This window comes from Leptonychotes weddellii, chromosome 4 (genome assembly GCF_054177405.1).
Source record: "Leptonychotes weddellii isolate Sample4059 chromosome 4, ASM5417740v2, whole genome shotgun sequence".
NCBI lineage: Eukaryota > Metazoa > Chordata > Mammalia > Carnivora > Phocidae > Leptonychotes > Leptonychotes weddellii.
The window spans coordinates 10,732,443-10,759,496 of NC_138372.1; the positions used below are offsets into that span (position 1 = coordinate 10,732,443).

Consider the following 27,054-nt stretch of genomic DNA (forward strand, 5'->3'; position numbering starts at 1 on the left):
GGGCGAGGGGGAGATGCAGGCTGGCACGTGCTGCCCGCTGGTCCTGGTGCCCAGTCCTTGGCTTCTCTGGTAGAGGTGCCAGGGCAGCTAGCCTCTTGTGCTCAGCAGAGGAAGCCAGGCCTTGGAGGATCCGCAGGAAGCCTTGGACAGACCCTCTGGGGCAGCAGCCTTGGTCAGGCCGGGCCACACCCTCCTCCCCAGTAGACGCCTCCTGGGAGCTGGGACTCTGAGACCCTAGTGACCCAGTGACCCTGAGACCCGTGAGTGCAGGGACTGTGGGGTGTGGAGTGCGTCTGACCCTGAACAGCAGGGCCTCTGCCCAGCCTTGGGCCCCGTTCAAGGATCCCAGGATGGGGCCTGAACCTCCGGGTAGGGGGGAGGAAAGAGGGGCTTGAAGGGTGTCACGTGGGGGAACACTTCCCCCCAGCTTCCCAGGGGAGCCCCCCACCTACCCACATGCCTGCCAGAAAAGGTGTCCCCACTCAGCTACCATCTGCATCCTCTCGGCTCCCCCCTCACCTCACCTCCTCAGGTGCCCCCTGCCTGCATCCTTCCAGCCCTCTCCCATTCACCTGTGACTCCCTCAGCTGCCCTTTGGCTCCTGAACAAAGGATCTCAACGCCTTGGAGCAGGGAGAGGCAGTGGTGGGGGGACAGGGCGGTGGGGGTCCCTCGGCCTACAAGCAACAGGAGCAAGGTCTCCAGTTTGCCCTGGGAGGTTGTGGGGGGCACTAGTCAGCGTCTGGGGTCCCAGCAGGGGCATGGGAGTGGGGACGCCGGGCAGAGAGTACAGATGTGGAACCGGGCAGGATGGGCAGGCTCACCTTCTCAGCCCGCACCTCGATGTGGTTGTTGGAGGTGGTCACAATGATGTCTTCAGGTGAGAAGTCACTCACATCCACTGCAAACTCGTAGGCATCCCCGAGGGTCTTGATGTTGCCCGGCCCCCCGGGACGGGCTATGGGGGGAAGGCTGTTGTGAGCTGAGCCCCGGGCAGGCCTGCCTCTAGAACCCGGGTTTTTGGCTCCTCTTGGGGAAAGGGGCAGGCCCCCAGGCCTGACTCCCCCTCAGCTGTTGTTCCTAACCCCCCTGCCCACCTCCCCTCACCTCCTGCAGCCCACCTTTTCCGTGGTGGGCTGAGTGACACTGTGTGGGGCAGCCCACCCAGGCCTGGAGGCTGGGGGATGTCTCCCACCCCTCAACCCCATCTAGTCCTCCAGAGCTCCAGCGAGGACCTGGCCACAGGCCCTGTGTGGCCACTGGCGTCAGAGCTGACCCCTGGGGCCCCAGCTGTTCTCAGAGGTCGGCCTGTTCTTGGGGCCACATCTGTCTCTGGGGCCACATCTGTCCTGGTAGCCACACGTGGCTCCAGTCGGGCGGCACCGCGTTCTGGGCAGCTCGGCGGCCGTGTTCACAGGTGCCCTGGAGCAGGGGTTCCCTCTCTGAGCATCTCCCCTCCGAGCCCTAACAACTTGCCTGGGAAGGCCAGGGGCTCCGAGTGGGGCCGCATGAAGCTGCCAAAATCCTCGGAAAACATGCTCAGGGCTTTCTCCATGGGCGGGTCCTGGGCTGGGAGGGCACGGGAGGCTGAGGAGGACGAGGATGAGGATGAGGACGAGGAGGAATGGAAGCTTCTCTCCGCTCTGAAGGTGGAGGAGGTCCTGTGGCTCATCCACGGGCCAGCGGCCGGGCCCTGGCCAGGCGGGCAGGGGGACAGGAGAGCGTGTGGGCAGCAGGCTCTGGGGGAGCGTGCCCGGCCCTGATTGCCGGCGCTTTATAAGGGCCCGACCGTCGCTGGGCTTGGGGCCAGCCCCTTGTCTCCCAGCTAAATTTAGGCCTCGCCTCGGCCCGGAGGGGGCTGGAAATCCTCTCTGGTGAGGCCATACTGCTGACAGTCCAGCACACGCAGGCCCAGGCTGAGCTCACAGCCCAGCATTCCAGGCCGATAAGTCCAGCCCGGGGCCTCCGCAGCGGCGGGGCCGGGGGCAACCTGTCCTCTCGCCACTCAGACCCCCCATGCCCGCCACAGGACCTTGTGTGTGTGTGTGTGCGTGGTGTTTCCGTGTCCCTGTCTCCCCCCTCAGCCTGGCCGGGGGGAGGGGTTTAAGGACTGTGCCTCCCCCATCAGATTGCAAGCTTCTTGAGGATAGAGTTTTCTGTTTCCTGTCCCCTCTCCCCCAAAGTTCCAGTCCTTGGTAAGAGGGGATCTAGGTGATGGGCAGTCAGGTCAGCAGAGGCCCAAGCACCTGGCTCTGGGGAGAGCAGGAGATGCAAGATCAGAAGGTAGGGGTTGGTGGAGGACCTCCACCTGTTGGACCCCTGCGTGAGGTGAGAAACTCCTTCCCTCAGGGCAGATAATGTTTACAGCCATCTCTTAGGAAGGACTGAGAGCCCTGGAGGGGGGCGCGGGGGTAATGTGCAGCTGTCCCCCTGCCCACTCCCATGGGGACCCAGATTCTGTGCTTGCCCTCCCCCCACTCTCAGAACATTTTGGGGCCCCAAGAGGAGGAAGCTGGCGGCCCTTGGCCAGGGTGGGGGTTGGGCCAGGCCTCAGGGGAGGGGGGCAGATAATTTGGTGGTAAGTGTCCTTAAAGGTCTAGGGGGTTATGTTGCTGGGAACTGTCTGCTTGACCTCCAGCTCAATGGAGATGCTCAGGACTCCGGTGAGCTGGATTTCAGGGAGAGGTAAAGGAGAATTCCGGAAGACGCTATTTTAGCTCTGAATTCTGGAGTGCCTCCTGGCTGTGAGCTTTCCAGCACCGCCCCACTTGATCTCCACACAGCTCGGCTTGGGAAAGAGGTGTTGTTCCCATTTTATAGGCGGGAACGCGGAGCCTCACCGAGGGGGCGGGCCTTGCACGTGGGTAAGTGGCAGAGCTGGGATTCGGACCCAGGTGGGTCTGATTCAGAGCCCCTCCAGGAGGAGCGCCTGGGTAGCTCAGTCAGTTAAGCGGCTGCCTTCGGCTCAGGTCATGATCCCAGGGTCTTGGGATCGAGCCCCACATAGGGCTCCCTGCTCAGACTCGGGGGGGAGTCTGCTTCTCCCTCTGCCCCTCCCCTGCTCCCTGCTTATTCTCTCTCTCTCTTTCTCTCTCTCTCTCAAATAAATAAATAAAATCTTAAAAAAAAGAAAAAACCCTCCAGGAGGCTGGGGTGACCTGACCATACGTGTACGGAGACAGACTGGCCCAGAAGCCCCTCTCTAGCCACCCACGGCTCAGCAGAGCCAGGACTGACATCCTGCGGGGCCAGGGGGTGAAGCAGGAGAGGCTATTCTGGGCGGTGGGTGCTGCCCAGGCCACGGTGTGGGGTTTCTGTTCTTCTCTCCAAATCCTGCCCTTCCTGCCCAGACCTGCTCTGATTCCCCCCGCCCCCCCCACCATGAAGGCCTCTGTGATTGCTGCAGCCACACAGGGGCCCCTGCCCAGAGGCCCAACCCAGCACCTGGCACTCTGACATGTCTTCCTGGGTCCGTGACTTCTCTGTCGTGTCCTCACTCCCCCATCAGACTGGTGGTTCCCCTGGTGCAGGGGTCCGCCTGTCTCCCTGTTAGATTGGGGGCTCCTGAAGGTGGGGACTGTCTTTCTTTGGCTCCCACAGAACACCATCCTTGTGGGGCTCCATCTAGAGGTAATCACTGGTGCTGGTGGTCCGTGGGTGGGGGCAGCGTGGAGCTGGGAGCTGGGGGGTGGTTGGAGCAAGAGGGGTCTGTCATTCTAATGGAGGTTCCTGCTGGGCCCGTGTCACCCACACTGGCTGAGGGCTTCCAGTGGGACTGCCAGGAAGTGACCAGCACAAGGCAAGATGGAAAGAGGGTAGGGGCGGGGGTGGGGGGGGCCCACAGGCCTCCCGCCCGCCAGGGAAACAGGAGCTGGTGGCTAAATGCAGACACACTGTCATGGTGCTGAGGGCCTGAGTCACTGCTCCTGGACGTCAGATCCCGTTACCCACCTCCGCCCACCATTCCTCCTCCCCTTCCTCCTATCCCTGAGGCATCGCCCATAAATGTACTGGATCTACTGACTTCAGGGGCCAGGAGGGACCTCAAAAGGTCATCAAGGCCACTCCCCCTGTCTCTGGGCATGCTCTCCCTCCAGATCACAGGGATAGAAGGAACTTCCGAGATGATCCAATGCCTTGAATCCCAATCACCTGGGAGAACTTTCAACACACACACTCTTCCCTCTGCACCCCAAGATTCTGATTTACGGTCTTGGGAAACGAGCAGGCATCTCTTTCTGTCAGGTTTGTACACAGCCAGCCAGCAGGCCAGCATTTGGAAACTGCTCATCACTCAGCAGATATTTATGGAACACCTGCTCTGTGGGGGGGCCCTGTTCTAGGTTCTGGGGGAGTCATGATGAATGAGGAATGCGTGCATGACTCCCCAGCTCTCCTCATGGGACAGAAGAGGACACCAAGGTTCTGAGTGGTGGAGGACCCGTTGGGGTGACAGAGCTGTTCTAGCATCCAGCCTGCTCTTACCCTCCACAGCTGCTGGGGCTTGATGCAGGAAAGTGGCTTTGGGAGGGGTTCTGCTCCCCTCTCCCCAGTTTCCTGGTGTTCCCAGGGCTGGGAGGTGAGGGCGTGGACATGCAGCACCTGCTGGGCGCTGATGCTGGCTGTGGGATTATACTGGGGTTTGGGATGTCAACAGGGCAGCCAGGTATCCTGTTACTGTACGCAGTCACCAGCTGGGTGTGGCAAGGTGACAGTGGGCCCAGCCCGTGCAGAGCTGCAAGCCCCGTCCCGCCTCCCACCACATACACACGTGCTCCTATTTTGGATGGACGTGGCCAGGCACCCAGGGGCAGAGGGTGGCTCAGGGTCCCAGGATTTTAACAAGTCCCCGAAGGGCCATCATGATTTTCAGAGAGGAGATTTGTCCGGGGGAGGGAGAGAGAGGAGTTATCCCAAATCTCTTGCCCAAATCTTTCCAAAAGTGACATCAGACCCAAATCCTCTGCTTTGTGCCCAAACCCTTGACCTGACTGATGAAAGCCACGGGGGCTGGAGGAGCTCTGGGGAGGGGAAAAGCCAGACAGTCTAGGTCTGGGTTCAGCCTCTGCTGTGTGACTTTAGAGAAGTCACTACACCTCTCTGATCCACTATCATCTGCCAAATGGTGATGCTGCCCTTGACTCACAAGGATGCGGGAGGATGAACTGTGTTGCAGACATAAAGGGCCCGGTGTGTGGCTGGTACGTAACCTGTGCTCGTTCCCTCCCCCCTCATGTCCTCGTCCCTACCCTCTGCTGGGGCAGGACCATCTGCGGCATATACTGGGAAGCACTGTGGTTTGAGGGGTAGTTCTCTGAGGCTAGAGGGGCTGGACCTGAGGATCAAGTTCAAGTTCCTCCCCAGGCCTCAGAGGCCTGCGGGGCCCCACATCACCGCCCCTGCTCCGGCTTGTCGGTCTCCTCCCCACCCCTGAGCAAGGTGGGCGGCGGAGCCGTGTGCAGGCTTTGAGGTCTGGCAAACCTGGCTGGGAATTCCGGCTCTGCCCCTCGGTCCCTGTGACCTTGGACAAGCAGCATCACCCCTCAGAGACTCCAATTTCTTTAACATGGGATAGTACCTCCCACCTTGCTGGGTTTCTGTGAGCACTCACTGTTTCTGGGGATGGCTGAGCACAGTGCCTGGCCCACAGTGAGGGCGCGGTAGTGATGGGGCCCCTCGCCTTTGCCCAAGCTCTTCCTCCAGCTCCGTCGGCTTTCTCCCCTCTCCCTTCTCTGCTTCCTCAAACCCTTTCCGTGTCCAGCTCTGAGAATCCAGCCCCTGCAGAGGACCCCTCACTGTGCTGCTGTGTGCAGGAGCTTCTGCTCCCCCATGTCCCCCAGCCTGCAGCAGGGAGCCCCAGCATGGCCGAGCGCCATTCTCTGCGTGGCTCTCCTGGGTTCTAGGGAGCTCTAGCTCCTGGCCCCCCTTGGCTGTTCTGGCCTGCATGGCTCAACCGGCCTGGGCAGTTCTGGATGGTTTGTCAAGGACATTCTTAATGGCCAGGGTAAGCCCCGACGGAGGGGGGGCACCCAGGATGTGGATTGGTGGAGCGCAGACCTGTCCAGGAGCACCTGGGCTGCAGGCAAAGGAGTCTCTGTTAGAGGAGGGCCGGCTGGGGCCACAGCAGGGCCGACGGACAGAGGTGAGGGGCTGCTGGGTGTGGAGCGGGGCCCTGGACTTGGGTAGAACCTGCCAGGGCCAGGGCAGGCGGGGCAGGAGGAGGCTGGGCAGCAGGGAGCCGGCACCTCATTACAACCCTCCTGGGCTGTCCTTCTGGGCCTGCCGTTTACCTGCCTCTGTGGCCTGAGCAGAGGAGAGGGGGCTCAGGGACGGGCATGGGGGACCCCACAGTGTGAGTGACTGCTGGGAAAGGAGATCACTCTGTGCAGTGGAGGCAGCCAAGCGTTGAGGGTAGGATCGGTGCCCACAGCAGGGGGAAGGGAGTTCTGAGGCCCGGGGTCCCACCTTGACCAATCTGGGGCTGGACACAGAGGACACAGGAACCCCAGTCCCCACCCCACACCCTAACACAGATATGCGCACCCTCGGCGACACCCCCTCTGTGATGAGGACACATCAGACCTCTGTCCCCTCCGGATAGCTTCACATACACTCGCACATGCACGCACATGTGTGCACAGGAAAACACCTCTGTTCCTTTTTATCTGGGAAGTAGCGGTATTGGGAGGGCCAGGTGGCTGGGTAAGGGTATGGGAGCAGCTTACCAAGGGTCTATCTGTCTGTCTGCTCAGGGACCCAATGGAGGAGCTGGTGGGGCTGCGTGAGGGCTCCTCGGGGAGCCCTGTGAGTCTTCGGGAGCTATGGGGGCCGTGTCCCCGCGTCCGCCGAGGCATTCGAGGTGAGAGCTAGGCCCCCTTCCTCTCCCTGTCGAAGACCCCTCAGGACATCGCCCCTACCCGGACCCCACCTCCCCCACCCACCTTGAAACCCAAGAGCTGCCCGGCCTTCATGTGCCCACAATCTCCGGGTGGCAGAGAGGGGAGGGACCTGTCTGCCAGTCCATCTGCCTGTGGGTCTAGAGGTCTGCTCTCTGCCTTCGGGGAAAGCAGCCCCCAAGCCTGATGGCCGTGCTAGGGGCCTTGCTCGGGGCCCAGTGTGTGCTGCCTGGCCTGACCTCAGCGCGGCCTGTAGGATAGGCCCACAGGTCTGGAGACAAGGGGGTTCCTGCTAGACTTGTGTTCTCTGTGCTGTGCCCTGTGGAGACACTGGAGAAAGCCGTAGCTCTCAGCACACCCTCCCCAGCCCCTGCCGGCTCCAACAATCTTCCATGAGTATCCAGTGTGGGGTGGGGTGGGGAGGGTGCACAGGTCAAAGGTCCCCTAGCAGGGCCCACAGGCCTGGCACCCACTGTGTTGCTGCCTCCACTTGCCACAACTCCTGCTTTGCCCCTCATGCACAGAACCCCTTCTGAGCCACCTTGGACTTGACCCCATGGCCCCACCCCACACTGCCCCTGTCCTCCCTGCCCTGGGCCCGGGCAGGCCTCCAGGGAAGGGGTTGTCCATGCCCCACCCCCGGCCCTGGGCTATGACCCAGTGCCCCTGCCCCAGGTGGCCTGGAGTGGCTGAAGCAGAAGCTGTTCCGCGTGGGGGAGGACTGGTACTTCCTGATGACCCTCGGGGTGCTCATGGCCCTGATCAGTTACACCATGAACTTCGCTATCGGGCGCGTGGTCCGAGGTAACCCCTCCCTGGCACGCACACCTACTCTGGACACAGGCTTCCACGCACGCTCTTGGGATGCCAGATGGGCCGCCAGGTGCATCGCGGGTGGAGGAGGGCTCGGGGTAAGGGAGGAGGCCTGGGTCTGGTCCAGGCTTTGCTCTTGACTTGCTGTGTGACCCTGGGTAGGCTCCTGCCCCTCTCTGGGCCTCAGTCTCCTCATCTGCACAATGAGCAAGAGAGACCTGAATGTTCCCAAGAGCCCTTCTTCCTCTGAGCTCTATGCCCACCTCTTCCCGCTGCCCCTGTTCCTTCTCCTCCCTCCCTCCTTGCTTTCAGTTCAGTAACAGGGGAGGGCACTTGCTTAGACCACCAGACATAGAACTTTCTTTCCCCATGCTTCAGCAGGCTCTCTCCACCCTGAGCTCTCCCAGGAACAGGGGGCATGGGCAAGAAGGTTCTAAAACCCCCCTGGTAGACTTGCTCAGGTGCCATCCTGAGGACCTGCTATGCATCATGCACTGGACATCATTTGAGTGCTTTCTCGCAATGACCCCATGAGGGAGCTGCCATCACTAGCCCATTTGACAGATGGGGAAATGGAGGCTCACAGAGGTTAAGTCACTTGCCCAAGATCATTCAGTGGGTAGTAGCAACACTGGGCTGTGGATCCAGGGTCCCAGTCCTGCCTCCGTTTGGGCATCTGACATTCACTGGGTGGCCCTGGGCCTCCCCTCGTCGAGCCTCCATTTCCAGTCAGTGGACACCTGAGGGCTGCCAAGGCTATGATGGCTCCCTGACTCCCGGGGTGTCCCCAGCACACAAGTGGTTATACCGGGAGATTGGGGACAGCCACCTGCTCCGGTATCTCTCCTGGACCGTGTACCCTGTGGCCCTGGTCTCCTTCTCCTCCGGCTTCTCCCAGAGCATCACGCCCTTCTCTGGAGGTGAGCCATGTGCCTGTGTGCCTGGCACCAAAGTCTTTCCGTATCCCTCGGGGCTTCTGATGGGGGCAGGCAGGAGGCAGTGACCCCATTTCACAGCCAGAGAAGCCAGGCTCAGAAGTGTCGTGTCGCTTGCCCCAAAGTCACACCGTGAGAAGGACTCTGGGGTCACTGCTGGCTCCGCTTCCTTTCTGAGGGTGCTTCTGGCTGATGACGGGGAGCCCTGGCGGCAGGGTCCCCAGGGAGGGGCTGAGGGAAGGGCACAGCTCCCCCAGGCCTCTCAGCTCTGCATCCAGCTCCAGGCCAGCACTGGGGAGCTCCAGGGGTGCAGCCAGGGGTGGCCTGATATTCTATCCTGGGTCCCCCACATTTGCCGTAGCTCAGGTTCAGCTGGAATAACACGGACAACTCCCGTCCCCTCTCTGACCTGCAGCTTCCTCATCTGCAAATGAGTTTACAGATCCTAACTCAGGGTTTTGGAGGACCTGACAAGATCATGATGTGAAACATTTTGGGCAGGGTGAAGTGTTGAGAGTGTAATCTAGAGACCGTCCCTCCTCTTGCCCCCTGTCCATCCCCTGCCAAGGTTCTGGAATCCCGGAGCTGAAGACTATCTTGTCAGGCGTGGTGTTGGAGGACTACCTGGATATCAAGAACTTCGGGGCCAAGGTGGCAGGCCTCACCTGCACCCTGGCCGCCGGCAGCACCGTCTTCCTGGGCAAAGTGGTACGGCAGGCGTGAGAACGCCCCACCCCGCCCCTCTGCCTTTTCCCTCTTGCCCCACAGAAGCTGGATCAGTGGCGACTCAGGCCAGTGCCTGCCTTCAGGGCTTCAGGCCTGGGGAGGGGCAGGCTAGGTCCCCAGAGTGTGACAAAAGAGCTGGGGAGACGGAGGACGAGGGTGCGGATGGGCAGCCATGTAGGTCTGGATGAGGCTCTCTCTGCCCCCCAGCCCTGGGCCCCAAGGGGGAGGAGTAAGGGCTCTGAACGCCCCCCCCCCCCCTGGCAGGGCCCCTTCGTGCACCTGTCTGTGATGATCGCAGCCTACCTGGGCCGGGTGCACACCAAGGCCATTGGGGAATCTGAGGTAAGGGGGCCAGGGAGGGCCCCCCTTGGAGGAACGAGAGGGAGGGCAGGGTGGCGGCTGACTCCGAGCCCCCAACTCGGGGTCCCCCCCAGAACAAGAGCAAGCAGAACGAGATGCTGGTGGCAGCAGCAGCGGTGGGCGTGGCCACGGTGTTTGCAGCACCCTTCAGTGGTGAGATCCTGCCCCTCCCTTGCACCCTGGGGCCCCCCACACCGCTCCTGTCCCCCAGCGCTGCCGACCTCTCCGCTCACTCCTCTGTCCTGCTGAGGGCCCCAGAGGAGGGGTGCGGGCTTACTGCAGTCCTTTGGGGGCACATCCACCCCAGGGTGGGGTGGAGGTGGGTGTCAAGACGCCTCAGGGTCACATCCCATAGACTTGGGTTGGAGATCCCGCTCCCCTGTGTGACCCTGGGCCAGTGAGTTCAGCTTTCAGCTCTCTGAGCCTCGTTTCCTCGTCTGTAAAATGGGGCTAATCGCCCCACGCCATAGGGCTGTTGTAGGGATTGAGATGGCCCAGGAGGGCACAGGCGGGTACACTCCCTGGGCTCCTGCCTGGCCTCCCTTGCTCCAGCTCAGGCCCAAAGAGAGGGGGGAGCCTGTCTGCGGGGGCTGTAGGAGAGCAGGACGGGAGGGGTCAGGGCGCTGGGATGGATGGAGGTGGGGCTCCGCCTAAGCTCAGCATCACCTTCAGGCGTCCTGTTCAGCATTGAGGTCATGTCTTCCCACTTCTCTGTCTGGGATTACTGGAGGGGTTTCTTCGCTGCCACATGCGGAGCCTTCATGTTCCGCCTCCTGGCGGTCTTCAACAGCGAGCAGGGTGAGTCCCCGTTAGACCGCCAGACCCCAGCCCTGGCTCCCTCCCCGTCCCCCCCACTCCCATCTTTTCTCCCTCTCTCCTCTCCTTCCTGACCTGACTTAGCGCCACCTCCACTGCTGTTTGTCAAGTCTGGGACTTGGGTTTGGCTGGGGTCAGGGTATGGTCCCTGATCTTTCCCCTCCTGCCCCAGAGACCATCACCTCCCTCTACAAGACCAGTTTCAGGGTGGATGTCCCGTTCGACCTGCCGGAGATCTTCTTTTTTGTGGCACTGGGGTGAGTGAGCACCTCGGGTCCCTTGAGAGCCCAACTGGGGGCCTCGCCCAGGCCTGAGCCACTGCCCTTGTTTCTGGGGCGGGGCTCTGGCCTCACCTTCCCTCCCCAGGGCCATCTGCGGCATCCTGAGCTGCGCTTACCTCTTCTGTCAGCGAACATTCCTTGGTTTTGTCAAGACCAACCGGGTCATCTCCAAACTGCTGGCCACCAGGTGGGCTCTGGACAGGGACTGGGGACCTCTCAGGGAGGACAACCCCCCTCCCTTCCTCAGCCTCCTGAGCCCATAGCTCCCTTTGATAGAGAGCCCCACCCTCTGCACTGTCATCCTCCTACTGAGCCCCCCAAAACTTCCTAGCCCACACTCCACTTAAGGAACCCCTATTCCCTCCTAACACCCCTCTCCAGCTCCCCACAGTCACTTCTCCACACCCCCACCCCCAGTTTGCTGGGCTACCAACCCTTCCATGTTCTCCCCACTCCTCCTGAGTCTTCGCTCTATCACGGAGCTTGCACCCCCCCCCCACCGAAGCCCTACTTTCCCACAGAGCCAGAAGCCCTAACCAAGCCCCTCTCCACCCCAAACCTTGCCTGCCCCCTGGCATTGGCACCTGCCCCAGGCCGGCCATGCATGGCCCACCCTGGCCTGGTGGAGCTCTGTCCCCAACTCTCACCACAGGTTTCCTCCCCTGGAGGGGGGCTGGCCTATGGCCCCCACTCCTCCAGTTTCTGCCTCAGTGCCGACCCTCGGGGTGGTGGGGCCTGCTCTTGCCCGTCTCCCCCTCCGTGTGGTGGGGGAAGAGGAGGACCAGCACTGGAGCTTACCCCCCACCCCCACGCCCCACAGCAAGCCTCTGTATTCCGCCCTGGCGGCCTTGGTTCTCGCCTCCATCACCTACCCCCCTGGCGTGGGCCACTTCCTAGCTTCTCGGGTAAGGGGCGCTGAGCTGGGGTGGGGTGGGAGTGGAGAACCCCCATTTGTCACCCACATTTGTGCCTGTCATCTCACTTAATCCCCACAATACCTGTAAGGGGAAGCCTGTGGGTCATCCTCATGTTCCAGATGAGGACACTGCAGGCCTGGGAGGTCAGAGCCCTTCCCAAGGTGGGAAGTGGCAGAGGAGGACTTGAGGTGGGGTCAGGGTGAAGGGGTGGCAGCAATGCTGCCCAGCCCCCTCCTGCAGTTCCCACCTGTCCCCTGAGCCAGCTGTCCATGAAGGAGCATCTGGACTCACTGTTCGACAACCACTCGTGGGCGTTGATGACCCGGAACTCGTCCCCTCCCTGGCCCGAGGAGCTCGACCCCCAGAACCTGTGGTTTGAATGGTACCACCCACGGTTCACCATTTTTGGGACCCTCGCCTTCTTTTTGGTTATGAAGGTGGGTGCCAGGGGGCCCCCCCCCGGAGTCGTGCACAGAGTGGAGACCGGCCTTGGATGGGATGGGGAGCAATGCTTCCCACTGAGTGTAGCACAGCGCTCGGGCCTTCCACCCAGGCTGTCTGATCTCACTCTTGCCCGCTGTGTGACCCCCAGCCAAGTTGCTTCAGTTTTGAGCCTCAGTTTCCTCATCTTTAAAATGGGGCCGTTGCTGTGTCTACCTCCAAGGGGAGGTTGAGCAGGAAGAAAGGAAAGCCCTTGGCGCGATGCCAGGCACATAGTAGGCTCTTTGTCGGGGTGGGTTTCCTTCCCTTGGTCGGTGCCCTCCTAACACCAGACGCTGGCAATGGGCCTGTGCCTGGGCGGCCTCCTTCTCCCCGGGAAGCTCCCCTGTCCCCTGCCCATTCCCTCTCCTGCCCACTCTTGTCCAGTTGCCTCTAACCTCGGCTTCTCCGGGTTCCCCCCACGCCCCTCCAGTTCTGGATGCTGATTCTGGCTACCACCATCCCCATCCCTGCTGGGTACTTCATGCCCATATTCATCTTTGGTGAGTCTGGGGTTCCCAGGGCCTGAGAGTTTCAGGGTTATTGGGGCAGGGCCACGGCTCCTGGCTCTCTCCCTCCCTCCTCAGATGGTGCTGAGGTTGGTCCCCAGGGATGGAGGGCTGTGGGGGCCGCGTCAGCCTGCCTTCCCCTCCTCACCCTGTCTGTGGCCAGGAGCTGCCATCGGGCGTCTCATAGGGGAGGCCCTCGCTCTTGCCTTCCCCGAGGGCATTGTGGCTGGAGGAGTCACCAACCCCATCATGCCTGGGGGGTATGCCCTGGCAGGTGAGTGGGCTGGGTCCCCACGGGAGAGGCAGACCTTGTGGGGGGGCTGGCTGGACCCAGAGGATCGGGGCATGGAGAGATCACTGAGCCTCCCAGTGAGACCCCTCCCTGAGCCCCGTCCCCCGAGCCCCCGTTATCCTCTCTAGCTCCCATCTTGTCCCTGATACCCCATCCTCTCCCTTACAAGTTGCCCCTCACCGAGCCCAGGGTCCGGGGCGCTTCCAGCAGTGGCCAGCACGTGGCCTCTGGACAGTTCCCACCTAGCACATGGCCACGGCCACGGCAGCTTTGCCGTCCGCATGAGGCTGGCCCCTGGCCTGAGCCACCCCTGCCCCTCCCCGGCTCTGCCCCCTGCAGGGGCTGCAGCCTTCTCGGGGGCCGTGACCCACACCATCTCCACGGCGCTGCTGGCCTTCGAGCTGACTGGCCAGATAGTGCACGCCCTGCCCGTGTTGATGGCTGTTCTGGCAGCCAACGCCATCGCCCAGAGCTGCCAGCCCTCCTTCTATGACGGCACCATCATCGTCAAAAAGCTGCCATACCTTCCGTGGATCCGAGGCCGAAAAATCAGGTGAGTGGTGCCCACGTTGGGCTGGCTGATGCAGGTGATGGGTCTGGGTGGGCTGGGGTGAAGGCCCCCCCCCAAAAAGACCCTCACTATGGCTGACCTTGGACGTGGGTGGTGTGGAAGGGGCCTACACACAGCCATCTCGTCTCCACTCTCTCCAGCTCCCTGCACGACCCTGGGCAAATGCCTGGCCTCCCGGGCTCCAGTGTCTTATTAGTTGTCTGTCTGCACGACAGGAGGACAGATGTTGCCCATTTGCTGGAAACTGGGGCTCATAGAGGTGCCGTGGTTTGCTCCCCATCACACAAAGAGGCAGCGCCAGATCCGGGAGGTCCCCTCCTCTCTCCCACTCCTGCCCTGCTGTCCTTGCTGGCACGTTGGGAGCTGGAATCTCCCTTGGCCAGGCAGGACCAGAGCAGCCTCTGTTCCCAGAGAAGCAGGACTAAGAGGCTCTGAGAGTCTCGGGTCCAAGGTCCAGCTCCAAACATGTGCAAGCCGTCACCTTGGTCCAGACCTCAGTTTCTCCATCTGTAAATGGGGGTGGCTACTCCAGTGATTTTCAAACTTGAAAGCTTTTTTTATTTTTCTTTTGCCATAAAACTTTTCTTCAAATGAAATTCTCCAGGGAAGGCTTCTGAGTAAAACAGAGCAAAATGGAGCCGGTCTGGAGGTGGGGGGTAAGGGGGAGGAGATAGGAGTTCAGGGGCTGGGAATCCAGAGCTAGGCCATAGGTGAGCTGTCCTCAAGTTCCTCCCCACCTTGGGGTTCTAGAAGCTAGAACCTAGGAATCTCTCAGCACCTGCCCACACCCAAGAACCAGCTCCCCCCAGGTACCCCCGCCTCGACCTGGGGTCTGGAGATCATCTCACTCCAGGACCTGAGGGGAGCACCCTTCTGCCTCCAGCTCTCAGCGTGTGATCGTGGGGCACTTCATGAACTGTACTATGACCACACTGGCCAAGGACACACCTCTGGAAGAAGTGGCCAGGGTCGTGACCTCCACAGACCTGGCCAAGTATTTCCTGGTGGAGAGCACAGGTACCCAGCAGGAGTGGGGGAGCATAGGTGGGGAGGGGGCCTTCCCTCTACCTTTGTCTTCGGCCTTGGAGGGTCGGGTCCAGGAAAGGGGAAGCAGGGCATTGGACCTCTCAGTCACCTCAATCTGAATCTTGTCTCTGCAACTGTGTGACCTTGGGCAGGTCACTTCATCTCCTTGAGCCTCAGTTTCCTCACTGGTAAAATGGAGACAAGGACCTCCCTAGCTTGGGGGGGTTGACACGTTTAAATGAGATGTGAGGAGTCTTGTAAGGCATTCTGTGGATAGCTTTAGGAATTCTAGAAGCCGGGCCTGGTGTGCTTGGGAGTGGGGGTAAATGATGGCAACACTGTAAGGTCTCAGAAGACTCCTTACCTGGGCCTCCCCTTCATTGCCCAGCTAACTCAACTCTCCTGAAACCCTGTTGCCACAAGAAAAATGTCTTTTTAAAGAAAAATGAATGGATGCCCTTGTGAAAAGATACATAAGCTGCATCTTGGGGAAGGATCTAGCTAGAGCATCATTTCCCACTGGGACACAAGTACAGTAAGAGTAGGAAAGATTTGCGGGGGGGAAGGTAGCCATGTCCACTCAGGGCCATTGTCAGCCCACATATGCAAACGAGGCAAGGTACACACTTGTCAAGCATAGCACAGCAGGAGTTTGATTCCTACTCATCCTTTGGGCAGGTACCTTGTTTAGTGAGCAACCTGCAAAACCCTATGGGTTACCCCCATACCCACCCAAGAGCCCATAAAGCCATACGAGCAGCAGAACCAGGGGCAAACCCCTTAAGCTCTATGAACTGCAGTTTCCCCGCCTGGAAAATAGGGACCAACGTGGAGTTGTCAGAGGTTCTCATCCCAAATGCCATGCCCTCTCCCCACTCAAATTGGGATACCTTTAACATGATCCCACAGACTACACCAAATACGCCATTTGGAAATATTTGCATAGGGGTGACTCCTCCAAGAGGCTTCACCTCCTCGAACGAAGACAAAATTGGCCTCTAAGACAAAGACCACTTCTGCCCTTGGAGCCACAGGAAGCAAAGAGCCCCCAACCAGCACAGGCCCAGGCTGTGGGACCCTGCTATGCACCCAAGAAATAGCTTTAACTGTTGTTGTTTAAAGGGAGAGCATTTATATGTCTAGTTGTAAAGTCTTGATTTTACTTGACAAGAAGGAAAAAACGCCAGGCTGCCCCCTCAAACCCCAACACCTGCCAACTCCGGTGATAGCCCAGAGTGAGGCATGCCAAGCCCTCAGCCCACACTAGGACCTCAGAACATGGGGGCCTTCTGGGTTCACACTTTCACTGGGCTGAGCCAGGTGTGGAACTTCCTGTGGGAAATGAGGGGCAAAGCCCAGCCCTGACCCACAGACATCTTCATGCAGGTGTCCCAAAGCTGCTCCTGCCTGGAGAGCCTGCCACAGGGGGAATCAGGATGCGCAGCCTTACCCAGCTGCCTTCCATTACCACACCTCCACATCAGAAGCTCAGTGACCTTGGGCAAGATAATTAACCTCTCTGTGCCTCTGGGCCTCAGCTTCCTCTTGTATAAAATCGGTGGTAACAGCTCCTGGCCCACTGGCTGCTGTAGGGTCCTGACGTGAGAACACCCAGTACAGTTCTTGGCACATAGTAGCTGCCCAGTAAAGGTCATGTGGCTCTCTCCCCCTCCACGTGTGCAGAGTCTCAGATACTGGTGGGCACTGTGGGAAGGGCACACTTGGTGCAGGCACTCCAGGCTGAGCCACCTTCCTGGGCTCCAGGGCACCGGGTGAGTACTCCTGTGGGGTGTCAGGGTGGGGAGTGGTCAGCAGGGGAGTGAGGGGGGCGCCTCGGGGAAAGGGGGTTTGAGAGGGACAGCCTGGAGGAGGCGGAGGCTGGCCCAGCCCTCCATGATCCTTCCCCCATCACTGTCAGCATCTCCGGGACCTCTTGGCTGGGGGCTGTCCCATGGAGCCAGTGACCCTGCAGCTGTCTCCGGAGACCTCCCTTCACCAGGTAGTGGGGAAGGTTCAGGCATGCGGGCAGACGAGGACTGTGGGATAGAAGGGAAGAGCCCAAGAGGGGAAACTTAGGCTCCAGCTTTCTTGGTACCCTGTGGCTCTCTGCTCCTCCTGGGTCGGCTTCCTCATCTGTAGAATGAGCATAGTAGTCCTTGTCCTCTCCCCGTCCCTCATTTCTAGGGTTCTTGGGATGATGCAAAGACTAGGGAAGAGGGAGAGCTTGGGGGAGCAGAAGCCTCAGGGTGGAGACAGTAGTTGAGAAGATGTCTTTGCATCAAGGCACACATGGATCTCAATTTCAGGTCTACCACATTCTCCCTGTGTGATCTTGGGCAAATTACTTAATCACTCTGAATGCTGACCCCTTCCCACCCTGCAAAACAGGGGCTTTGGCACATGGGGTCGGAGAAGGACAGAAGCAGGTTGGGGACGTGGAGGTGGCCTCAGCCCCTCTGTGCTGCTGGATGATGCTGGATCATGCTAAATAAACCGGTCGTTTCCATTGGTCCCTTGTGTGGACTCTGGAGACCCCTGGTGGTCACAGTGGACATTGCAGGCCCAGGTCCTGGTGTCCCACCCACTGTTACTGTGCCCCACCCCTTTCCCAGGGTTTGAGACAGGAGGGTGGGCACCCCTGGGACAGAGCCCTGGCCAGAGCCTTCACCCCGCTCACAGCCCCCAAGCTAGGGAGAGATTGAAGCCCGATGGGCTGAACACCATCTATCCTCCAATGTTTCCTAACAACCCCCGCCCTCTAGGCACACAACCTCTTCGAGCTGTTGAACCTTCAGTCCCTCCCCGTGACGTCCCTGGGCAGAGCTGTGGGCTCCGTGTCTTGGGTGGAGGTACGAGGGTCCCGGGGCAGAGCAAGGCAGAAGAGCCAGGCTTGAGCAGGCTGGGAGACGGGGGGCACAGTATCATCCCATCCAAATTTAGAGAGGACTCTGGATTCTGATGAGCCCCACTTTTTGGCCCAGAGTGCCTGGCCACTGTTTTGTGCCTGCCATTCTCTGGGCCTAAATGATGCCATCTGTGCTGTGGGGAGGCACTGGCTTTAGCATTTACCCCGGAATCAACCCTTAGGGCAGCCAGACAACCCTGGAATCCCCGCTCTCAGCCTCCTCTACACCCTCCCTTCCCCAAACCCCTCTTTCTCTGTTCTAGTTGAAGAAAGCAATTTCCGACCTGACAAACCCACCAGCCCCAAAGTGAACCAGCCTGGCAAGATGAAACAAGTGAAGGAGACCCTGCCTCTCTTCCCCCATCACAACACACCCCTGCAGCCCAGCTCAACTCCTCGGTGAAGCAGGCAGCTCTAACCTAGCCCCGAAGGGGGCCCCACATTCACCATGTTCCATCCTGGGTGGAACAAGCGCTCCATACCGTAAAAGACAAATCCCACCCTGGACCGAGCAGGACTCGAGACCACGGAAAACCAGTGGACAGTGGGTGGCTCACTGAAAATTCACCAAATTCACAGGGAAGACATTAGCATATGGCTTTCAGCAAGGGCAGGCACAGATGCCCTCTGGGGTTGTAGGACTCCCAACCAGAGGCTCCTGAGAAAAATAAAGCTGGTTCCCAGAGCTGTAGACTCTCTCTCAGCAACAAGGGTGTGGACAGACCTGTGCTGGCCCTGCGTGAGCTCTTGGCGCCCCCTGGTGGCCACGTCGGCCTCGCGGGCCCGGGTCCCTGGCCTCCCACCGCTCCTCCTGTGCCCCCTTCCTGGCAGGGAGATAGGGCAGGTGAGCAGGTCCCCCCTCAGGTCTTATGATGCTTGTCCTCAGGTATAAGAAGGACCCTGTGGCCCAGTCACCGTCACCCCAGCTTCCTTGTTGGCTGAGCCGGGGCTGATAAAGCAGCGTCCCTAGGGGTGTGGTTCCAGGGGCCCCACACAACCCTGGGCATCTTCCATGGTCCTCTCCTGGCTGGGTGGCACAGATTGACCACCTGTATGTCTGCTGGGGGGGTAGGGACCCTCCCCTAAATCCCTCTAGAACCCCCTTACCCCAGGGGCTCGCGGACACCCCTTCCCCCAGAGACTAGGCCAAGTTCATCCAGGGTGAATCCCACACTTTAATGTCTGCAGAGAACCTTCCGGGAGGTGGGAGGAGGGTGCAAGGAAGGGGGCAGGGGCACCAGGGACAGGTTCAGAGAGTAAGGGACAGACAGACACTCCAAAGACAGAGATCTTCATGAAGGGAGCCGAGGAGCAGACGCTTAGCTACCAAAGAGGCTGTCCTGCCTCTGATGGGGGGGCACAAACACAGAGGGAGGGGGGAGGACTGAGCCCCAGGGTCAAGGCAGGGTCCCCAGGCCCCACTCCAAGGGGGTCTCCCAGGTCCTTCTGTGGCTGTCTGCCCGGGGGCCCAGCGGCCGGCTCCTCTGGGCAGCTGGGCCTGGTGCCTGCTGAGAGTCCTCAAGCTCACGGATGGCGGAAACCCCACAGGGGAAGGTGCCCACTTGAGCCAAGTAAAGAAAGGAGAAGGGGGATTATGGCTCCCACTGCTGGGGCAGGTCCATGGAGGCACAGAATGGTCCACAGAGAGTGCTGGCTCCCCATCCCTGCTGCATCCACCCTCTGCCTGCCCTGAGGGGTCAAGAAATGCCCAGCCCAGACCCCAACATCCTGATTGCCTAGGCTGCCCACCAGGCAAGGTCACAGTATGAGGAGGCTCCGAGGCACACAGCCCCCACCTCAGTTATAGAACACCTCGTCCTCCTCCGGGAGGGAGATGCTGTCCACCGAGGGGAGGGAACCCTGCAGATGGGCCCCACCCTCAGGCCCCAGGCCCCGAGGCAGCTGCAGCTGATGCTGTTGTTCAGGGCTGGGGGGCTGGGGGCCGACAGCTGTGATGGGGGGCTCGTCAGGTGAGGGCCAGCCGTCGGGAGAGAGGCCAGGGGAGGAGAAGGCCAGAAGACTGTCATCCTGTGAGGGGTCACTCAGAAGACTGTCCTGCAGGTAGACGCTCTCCAGGTCTGGAAAACCAACGGGAGGGGTAGGGAGCGTGAGGAATGGAGTCCCAGACCCTGCTCCTCACCCTCTCCTGGTGTGTGAGGGAAGGTGAGGGGCAGAAGACTGGCCTCCAAATCCTGCTTGGTCACTGCCGAGCTGTGTGACCTCGGGCAAGCCTCTCTGAGCCCCAGTTTCTCCCTGGGGGTTACAGGGCTGGTGGAGCGAGTTGGAGGAGTTAACAGCAGGCTGCGTCGGCGGGGAGGATTAAGTAAGATAATGGGCCTGCAGGTCACCCAGGACCCAGGCCCTCAGTAGTGACCTGGGGTTCTGGAAAGGTGGTTGGCTGTGCTTGGTATTAAGGTTCAGATCCTGGCTCTGATGCCTCGAGCTGTAACCCAGGGTGAGTTTCCTGGTGCCTCAGGTTCCCTTATTTGTAAAATGGAGATAATAACAGGGCCTCCTTCTTAGAGGTGTGGTGAGGATGAAGTGAAATGGCCAGGAAAACGCCAAACTCGGTAAGCACTTCATTCCCTGGCCCGTGACCACACTCGTTCTTTCCTTTACGCTTACGGCGCCTGGTGGGCAGTGGGCAGGGCAAGGATCCCCCGCTCCAGCCCACGGATGCAGAAACCCAGGCTGAGGGAAGGAGGGGCTCGTCCGAGGTCACCGTGCATTTGGTGGCAGGCACCCAGCCCCTGCTCTGCTCCACCCACCCCACCCGGGCGCCCACCCGGGCAGTACCCTGGAGCTGGACCATGTCCTGAGGGCCGTTCTCGAGGTGCAGCTCCTCGTCGTCCAGCGAGGACCAGGCGCTCAGTGTGGCCTCTGTGATAGCAAACTGCTCAGCAACCCCTGCCGGGGGCGGGGGGGGGACAGCGAGACCCAGCTCAGCAGGGACACGGCGGGGGCGGTGGGTAGCACAGCGCCAGGATGGCCTGGCACCCAACAGCCTAGCGGTTTGCTGGGCTGACCATCCGGGTCCCGGTGATCAGATGGCCCCCCGAACGCCCTGTCCACCCCATGGCATTGTTTTGCCCTGGCTCGACAAGGCCCATGTGGCGACCCTCGGTCCCCTAAGGACCAGAGCCCCAACCAGTCCCCGTCCCCAGGCTCCCCCGCCCCCAGCCACTGACCTGCAGCAAATCGGGCCTCACGCAGCGCATCGGGCAGGCAGCAGTAATGCTCATCCTCAGCGGGGGACAGCTCCCAGCGTGACCGCTGAGCGCACCAGCCCTTCCACTCGATGAGGTGGGCCACGCGGCCACGTGCCATGGCCGTGGGCTTTGTGATGTGGTCCTTGATGCTCTGCACCACCCCTGGGAGCATTGAGGGCAGCTGGGAGGCTGCTCTGACCCAAAACCCTGCCCAGGGGCCCACCCCCGCTACCGCAGGCCCAGCCAGTGGCTTGCACCCCACAACCATTCAGTGCTCTGTACTCGCCCCATGCCGGGTCCTCACAGCCCCAAACCCACAAAGCCCTGAATCTATCTCCGCAAGTGCTCCTACCCAACTAGTGCCTATGTCCACTCTGCACCCCACACCCTCCCCGAGCCCCAAGGCCCCACCTTACTTAGATCCCTGCCCATGCAGGGGCCCCATGCCCTCCCAACATCCCACTCCCAGGCAATGTTCCCCTCCACCTGGTGCTTCTCCCCCAGACCTGCCACATCCCTCATTCCCTTTGACCGGGTTCAGACCCTTCTGTCCTAGAAGATCCACTCAAGGATCCTCTCAAGATCCGCCCAGCCCTCTCCCTTTATTCATTCATTAGCCAGTTCTGAGAGAGCACCCCCTATGCCAAGGCCAGTGCCAGCTCTGCTGAGAGGGAGACATGTGTGGGATGCAGCAGACCAGGAAGGCTTCCTGGAAGAGGTGGACCGGGGTTGAACTTTACATGTAAATCGGTAGGTTTGTAGGTGCGTCGGACAGATGGAGGCAAGACTGGAGGCTATTTCAGAGATGAGATGAGGAGGAAGGCATGGCAGAATCTGGCATGATTCCGGGACTGCCAGGGGTGAGATATGGGGGCAATACTAAGACTGGGATGGCAGAAAAGGCTGGGGAGCCCATCAGGGGCAAGACTTAGGGCTGAGAGAGCCAAGCTGAGGACTCCAGAGTTTTCCTTCTAGCAATGGGGAGCCACAGCAGGGTAATAAGCAAGAGAGTGACAGGTTAGATCTGTTGTTTAGGAAGAGCATCCCAATTAGAGGATGGGGCCAAGGGTGGAGACCAGGCACCATCAGGAGCCATTGAAGGGATCCAGCAAGAGACAGGACAGGGGCTGCGCAGTGGGGAGGAGGGCCTGAGGGGCTCTCAGGAGTAGACCACCTCGATGTGGAAGTGGGCAGACAGGGCTGTCAGGAATGATTCAGCATCTCTCTGAACCAAGGCTGAGCATACAGACACTGGGGTCTCAGAGCCGTGACGTGAGGATTGGCAATATTTAAGCAAGATGGGGGATCCACAAAGGAAGCTAGAGACACGATACTGAGAAAATGGGAAAGATGGAGGTGAGGAAGAAGGGGGAGAACCCCCCCGACCCTCCTCCCAAGCTAGGAGTGCGGGCAACCAGAGAAAGTTCTGGAGGAGGTGGTTAGAGGAGGTGGTTCGAGTGGCCCCTGCAGGGCAGGTGAGGCAGAGGGAAGGGGTGGGGGAAGAGTCGAGGCAAATGGGAGGGAGGGGAGCACGGGCACTCTGAGGAGCTGTGAGGGATTTAATGAGACGTGAGCCTGAGGTACAGGGAACAGAGTGGTGGGCAAAGAGCTGGCCAGCTGAGAATGGCCCGGAAGGTGTGCTGTGGGTGACGGGGGCAGAGGCGGAGGCGGCCCCCGGAGACCCCTCTGCTGGCCTGCGTACCTACCTCCCAGCTGCTGCTGCTTCCCACCGGCAGCCCTCTCCAGAGACTTGCCCTTAGCTGATGGGAGCAGCCCCACCCAGGGAGAGCCTTCCCAGGGGCCACCACCGACCAACGGGGGACTGATACCCAAGCAGCCGCCAGCCTAAGTTCTGTGGTTCGATCTGGGCTCCTGAGGTCCCCAGGGATCGGGCTGGGACAGATTCCTCCCGCAGCCCCATCTTTGCCGAGCTCCTTCCCTTGCCCGGTCCCGATGCCCTCACTCCTACAATTTGCCCTTGAGAACAATACCTCCGTAAATCGCTCACACAATTCCCGTCTGGGGCTCTGCTTCTGGGGAACCCGACCCACGGCGGGGTGATGGGCAGACTGCACCTGCCGCAGAAGCCGGGGAGGCCGACATCTGAAAGACTGGGGCCATTCCCTCACAGCTTCGGGAACCCCCAACAACTTAACAGGGGGTGGGGGGACGGGAACCCTAAGTCACTCGTCCCTGCAGAACCCGGCGTGGAATGTGGATCCAGGAAATGTTGGCTCCGACGGGCTGCACGCCTTCCAGCTGCAGTTCTGCTTTGCCCTGCCTGCAGCAAGGGGTGAGGGCTGGGCCGTGCTAACCCCAGGGCAGGACAGGGCCGCCGGAGCCTACCCACAAGGGACGAGGTGGCCAGAGCTGCCACGTTGTAGTTGCTGGAGCAGGACCTGGAGTCAGACAGGTAGCCATTGGTGGTCCAGAAGCACCTCTGCAGGAAGGACAGGAGGGGTGAGTGGAGTGGGGCAGACCTGCCAGCCAGGGGACATCCCCGGCCACTACCATCCCTGTGAGGCCCCCTCCCCCAGGGCTGGCAGGGTTGTGGGTCCAGGCTGGCGCCGCAGAGCGAGGGGGACGGTGTCCGCGGTGGCTGGCCAGACCAGGGGATGGGCAAAGCGCACTGACCTGCCAGGGATCCCAACAGAAATCCATCTGTTTGTCCTAAAACGAGGGGAGCAAGAGGGTCAGGCAGGGCCTGGCAGATGGTGCCAGCAGATGGCACGAGCCCTCGAGCCCCGGGTGGGGGTGCGGGTCAGCCTTCTGCTATCCCCTGAGGTCCGGGCTCTGCCTACTCCTGGGTCGGGCCCCCCCTGGGGTTCCCTCACCGCCATGCAGAGAAAGACGTGGGGTGGGGGTGGGGGGGCCGGGGTGGCTCTGCCGGGAAAGCAGCAGGCGCAGGGCGTCGATCGGACCTGGGTTCGAGCTTTGACTCTGCCCTTTCTACCCGGGTATCCTTAGACTAGGGCCTTAAGAGCTCAGAAAATCAGTTTCTTCCTCTGTAAAATGGTGATAAATGCCATTTATCTTGGCTTGTGGGGATGCAAATGACATGACGTCGACAGTGTCTAGCATAACGCTTAGCATGTGGTATGTGCTAAAAAAAAAAAAAGTAATTATATCAATTGGTAGGTTCAAGCCACAAGCTCTGGGGGTGGGGTGGAAATTATGCACCAAGATTTGAGGCCCCCAGCAAGCTCTTCCTAATGCAGTGGACTAAGAATGCCACTCTTAGGGTACCTGGCTGGCTCAGTCGGCAGAGCAGGTGGCTCTTGATCTCAGGGTTGTGAGTTTGAGTCCCATGTTGGGTGTAGAGATTGCTTAAATAACTAAACTTAAAAAAAAAAAGCCACTCCTTTACCCTCCAGAAGGCAGGGCAGGCTGCTAAGGGGTGGTGGGCTGGTCAGGGAACTGGTTATCTGCAAGGCTGGGGTAATTTGCGTGGAAAGACCTCCATGGCAGGACTGTCTTTTCTGGTCCTGGTCCAAGTCCCTGGATGCCCAGCCCGATTCAGACCTTCATCCAAATGCATACCAAACCTTAGGGGCTCTGATCCAAGGAGGGAAGATTGGAACAGTTTCAGCTCCCTGTGGAACGCTGTAGGGGACATCCCAGGAACCAGGGCCTAGGCAGGTGAAGGTGAGGATCAAGTGGGACCAGTTACCTTGCCAGTGACATGGTCTGGAGCAACAGTGGGGGGGTGGCTGGAGGTCAAGTCCGGGTTCAGGGGGTCTGTGCCCTGGGGCATGGGGCAGTCCTTGTGGGCACTTGTGAACAGATCTGGAAATATGACAACAGGAGGAACTTAGAAACCCCATCCCCCCACCCCCTACACTCTCCTACTTACGGGGCTTGTTCAAGCTAGCCCCGAGGGATGGGCACTACTTTATTGCCCCCGATGTCATTTTGTTGAAAACAAAGACCCAAGCCCACAGAAGGTGAGGAGTCTAGCCAGACTGGGAATTCTTGCCCATCTGCCTGTTCCTCCATTTTCGTAAATTCTAGCACCCACTCCCTGGCACAGCCTAGGAGGTCTCCTTCACAGACGCCCTCAACTCCCAACCCTGTCCAGTCTCACCCTCCGCCTGCTCCACACCAGGACCCTTCTCCAGCATGTTGCTGGAGAAAGTCCCCGGCCTCACACAGGACACTGTCCAGGGAACTTTCTACAGGTCTCCAATTCCCGCTAAGTCCGCTTCCTACCAGGCTGACCACCTCATGCGGCTTTCCTTCTCAAACCTGCAGCCCGGGCAGCCCCCTCCCCACACCCCGCTGCTGGCTGCCGCCCCATCCCTCACGGAGGTCCAGAAGCCCTCAGCAGGCATCGCCCCATTTTTCTACCTCAAATCATTGCCGTGTCCGCATTTTGCCCACACCATCTGCTTTCCCTCCTGTGACAAAGGAAGAACTGTCCCTACTCCATCCAAGACCAGCCCCCCACCCTGGGGACCCCCCAGCCTGAACCGCCCCCCACCAGGGGCCCTGCACTCTCTCTTCTGGTCGTCTGCTCTTGTCTCCCTCCCGGCCACCAGCTCGGCAGGGGCTGCAGTGCCTCTCCAGTCCGGACTCTCGCCTGCATCCCTGCCCCCCACCCTCACCCCTGGGTCAGCCCCCCACCCACCAAAGCAACCCAGCATCTCCCATCCTTTAAAGACCTCTCGACCTCTGCTTCCCCTCAGCTCCCTGCCCACTCCTCCGCGTCCTTCCTGGCCACACTTAGAGAATTGTGCATGATCTCTACTTCCTCCCCCCATTTTCTCCTCCACCCTCTTCAGGCAGCCTTTCCTGAGACAGTCCAGCAGGGACTTCCGTCGTCTTCTCACTGGCTTCAAGCTGCACTGGGACACCTCCCATCGCTCCCTCCCTCCCCCTCAAGCCACGCCCATCTCAGATCTGGGGCTTCCCCACCACTTGGTCCCCCTTCTCTTCTCCAGCCTGGCATCTCACCTTCTCACCTGGGAGGGGGTTCTCTCCCAGGACATCTCCATGTGCGGCTGATGCCCGCATTTACACCTGCAGCCCTGACTGCTTGAGCCCCCGACTGAATAGCCAACTCTCCTCCTGGATGCCCGACAGCCAACAGCCGGCTCAGGGAAACCCAGGTCCATCTCCACTTCCCTGATTTTAGAAAATGATGCAACAGCCCACCCAGCTGTCCCAACCAAATATCCAGTTTTCTCTGAGTGCTGCCTTCCCCCACCCAGCAAGTCCTACTGGCTCTCTCTCCAACCTCCATTCCAGGCTGAGCCCTCTCCATCCCCACCGCCGCTCCCCACCTGGGGGTACCACCCTCTCTCACCCGGAGGTCACCAACCACAGCCTTCTGCTTCCTCTCCTGGCCCACAGCCCACTCTCCACCCCGCCGCACAGGGATGCTACAGGTCAGACTGCATCTTTGCTGAAAACCTGCCCCTGGCTTCCTTCCACTGCACTTGAGGAGAGCCAGCCTCTCACCAGGGCCTTCAGGGGCCTGCACGCCAGGCTGCCCGCTGTTCAGGCCACGCTGGCCTCCCTGCTGCTCCTCAAACAGCCCACTTGTTCTTTGTCCTTGCTATCCCCTCCGCCTGGAACACCATCCCCAGATCTTCCTGAACCGTGTCATTCAGGTCTCAGCTCAAGGTCACCTCCTCAGACAGGCCCTCCCTGTCCCCACACCGGGCACCAGTCACTCCCCATCACAGTCAAGCTTTCGTGAAGTGTCCAGTCCCTCCCCGCATGGTGAATGTGAGGCCATGGGAACAGAGCCCACAGCCAGAGGAGTGAGCATCTATTTCTGACGCATTCAGAAGTATTCGCTGAGCACTATGTGCCAGGCACTGTCCTGGGCACGAGGAACACCGTGGCAAACAAGACAGAGATGGTTTCTGCCCTCACGGAGCTGACATTCTAGTGGGAGAGACATTCTAGTTCATTCATTCACCTAAACATCTGTTCATTCCTTCACCCCATGGGCATCCATGTACTGTCCATACCGTGCAAGCGTGTGGGGGCCGAGGTGGGATTAAGACTCCATCCCTGCCCTCTGGGAGCTCCCAGTCTGATGGAAACCAGCCCCAAATCCCCTCATTCAAACACAAGGCTGACCCCGGGGGGACAGTAACACCCCCTCTCCTGGTGTGATGGCACTGATTCCTCACATCGACCTAAAGAGGAAGGAATCCAGGGGCGCCTGGGTGGCTCAGACGGTTAAGCGTCTGCCTTCGGCTCAGGTCATGATCCCAGGGTCCTGGGATCGAGTCCCGCATCGGGCTCCCTGCTCCTTGGGAGCCTGCTTCTCCCTCTGCTTCTCTCTCTCTCTGTCTCTCATGAATAA

At 60.2% G+C, this 27,054-nt stretch overlaps 3 protein-coding genes across 5 annotated transcripts in view; 1 reads left to right on the forward strand and 2 right to left on the reverse strand.

Moving 5' to 3' along the window:
* HSPB7 (heat shock protein family B (small) member 7) overlaps positions 1-1,763 on the reverse strand; it is a 3,712-nt gene extending 1,949 nt beyond the window's left edge. Inside the window, exons 1-2 of the mRNA XM_006745955.3 lie at positions 1,476-1,763; positions 824-957 (exon numbers count right to left, since the gene is read on the reverse strand). Coding sequence (XP_006746018.1) covers positions 824-957; positions 1,476-1,671 — 330 coding nt within the window. The 5' untranslated portion in view covers positions 1,672-1,763. The remainder of the gene's footprint in view (positions 1-823; positions 958-1,475) is intronic.
* A 4,994-nt stretch (positions 1,764-6,757) lies between these two features.
* LOC102736612 (chloride channel protein ClC-Ka) lies at positions 6,758-18,211 on the forward strand. Its single transcript, XM_031042116.2, has 19 exons — positions 6,758-6,858; positions 7,571-7,699; positions 8,500-8,628; positions 9,212-9,351; positions 9,634-9,711; positions 9,804-9,882; positions 10,402-10,527; positions 10,718-10,802; positions 10,912-11,013; positions 11,647-11,731; positions 12,007-12,180; positions 12,657-12,726; positions 12,896-13,006; positions 13,364-13,577; positions 14,479-14,612; positions 16,305-16,393; positions 16,540-16,620; positions 17,384-17,470; positions 17,790-18,211. The coding sequence occupies exons 1-19, from the start codon at positions 6,759-6,761 to the stop codon at positions 17,835-17,837; spliced, it is 2,061 nt and encodes a 686-aa protein (XP_030897976.2). The 5' UTR covers position 6,758; the 3' UTR covers positions 17,838-18,211.
* Positions 18,212-18,683: 472 nt separating this feature from the next.
* FAM131C (family with sequence similarity 131 member C) lies at positions 18,684-24,542 on the reverse strand. 3 transcript variants are annotated; one of them, XM_081817547.1, is made up of 6 exons: positions 24,406-24,542; positions 23,370-23,405; positions 23,082-23,175; positions 20,715-20,897; positions 20,323-20,406; positions 18,684-19,604 (listed from the first exon to the last, which is right to left on the reverse strand). In XM_081817547.1, exons 1-6 carry the CDS (start codon positions 24,487-24,489, stop codon positions 19,324-19,326), a joined length of 762 nt encoding a protein of 253 aa, XP_081673673.1. In that variant the 5' UTR covers positions 24,490-24,542; the 3' UTR covers positions 18,684-19,323. The 3 variants fall into 3 exon arrangements, with proteins under 3 accessions (XP_081673673.1, XP_081673672.1, XP_081673674.1); XM_081817546.1 differs by having other exon boundaries at positions 20,323-20,433; positions 24,406-24,541; XM_081817548.1 differs by lacking the exon at positions 23,370-23,405 and having other exon boundaries at positions 20,323-20,433; positions 24,406-24,540.
* Positions 24,543-27,054: the final 2,512 nt, after the last annotated feature.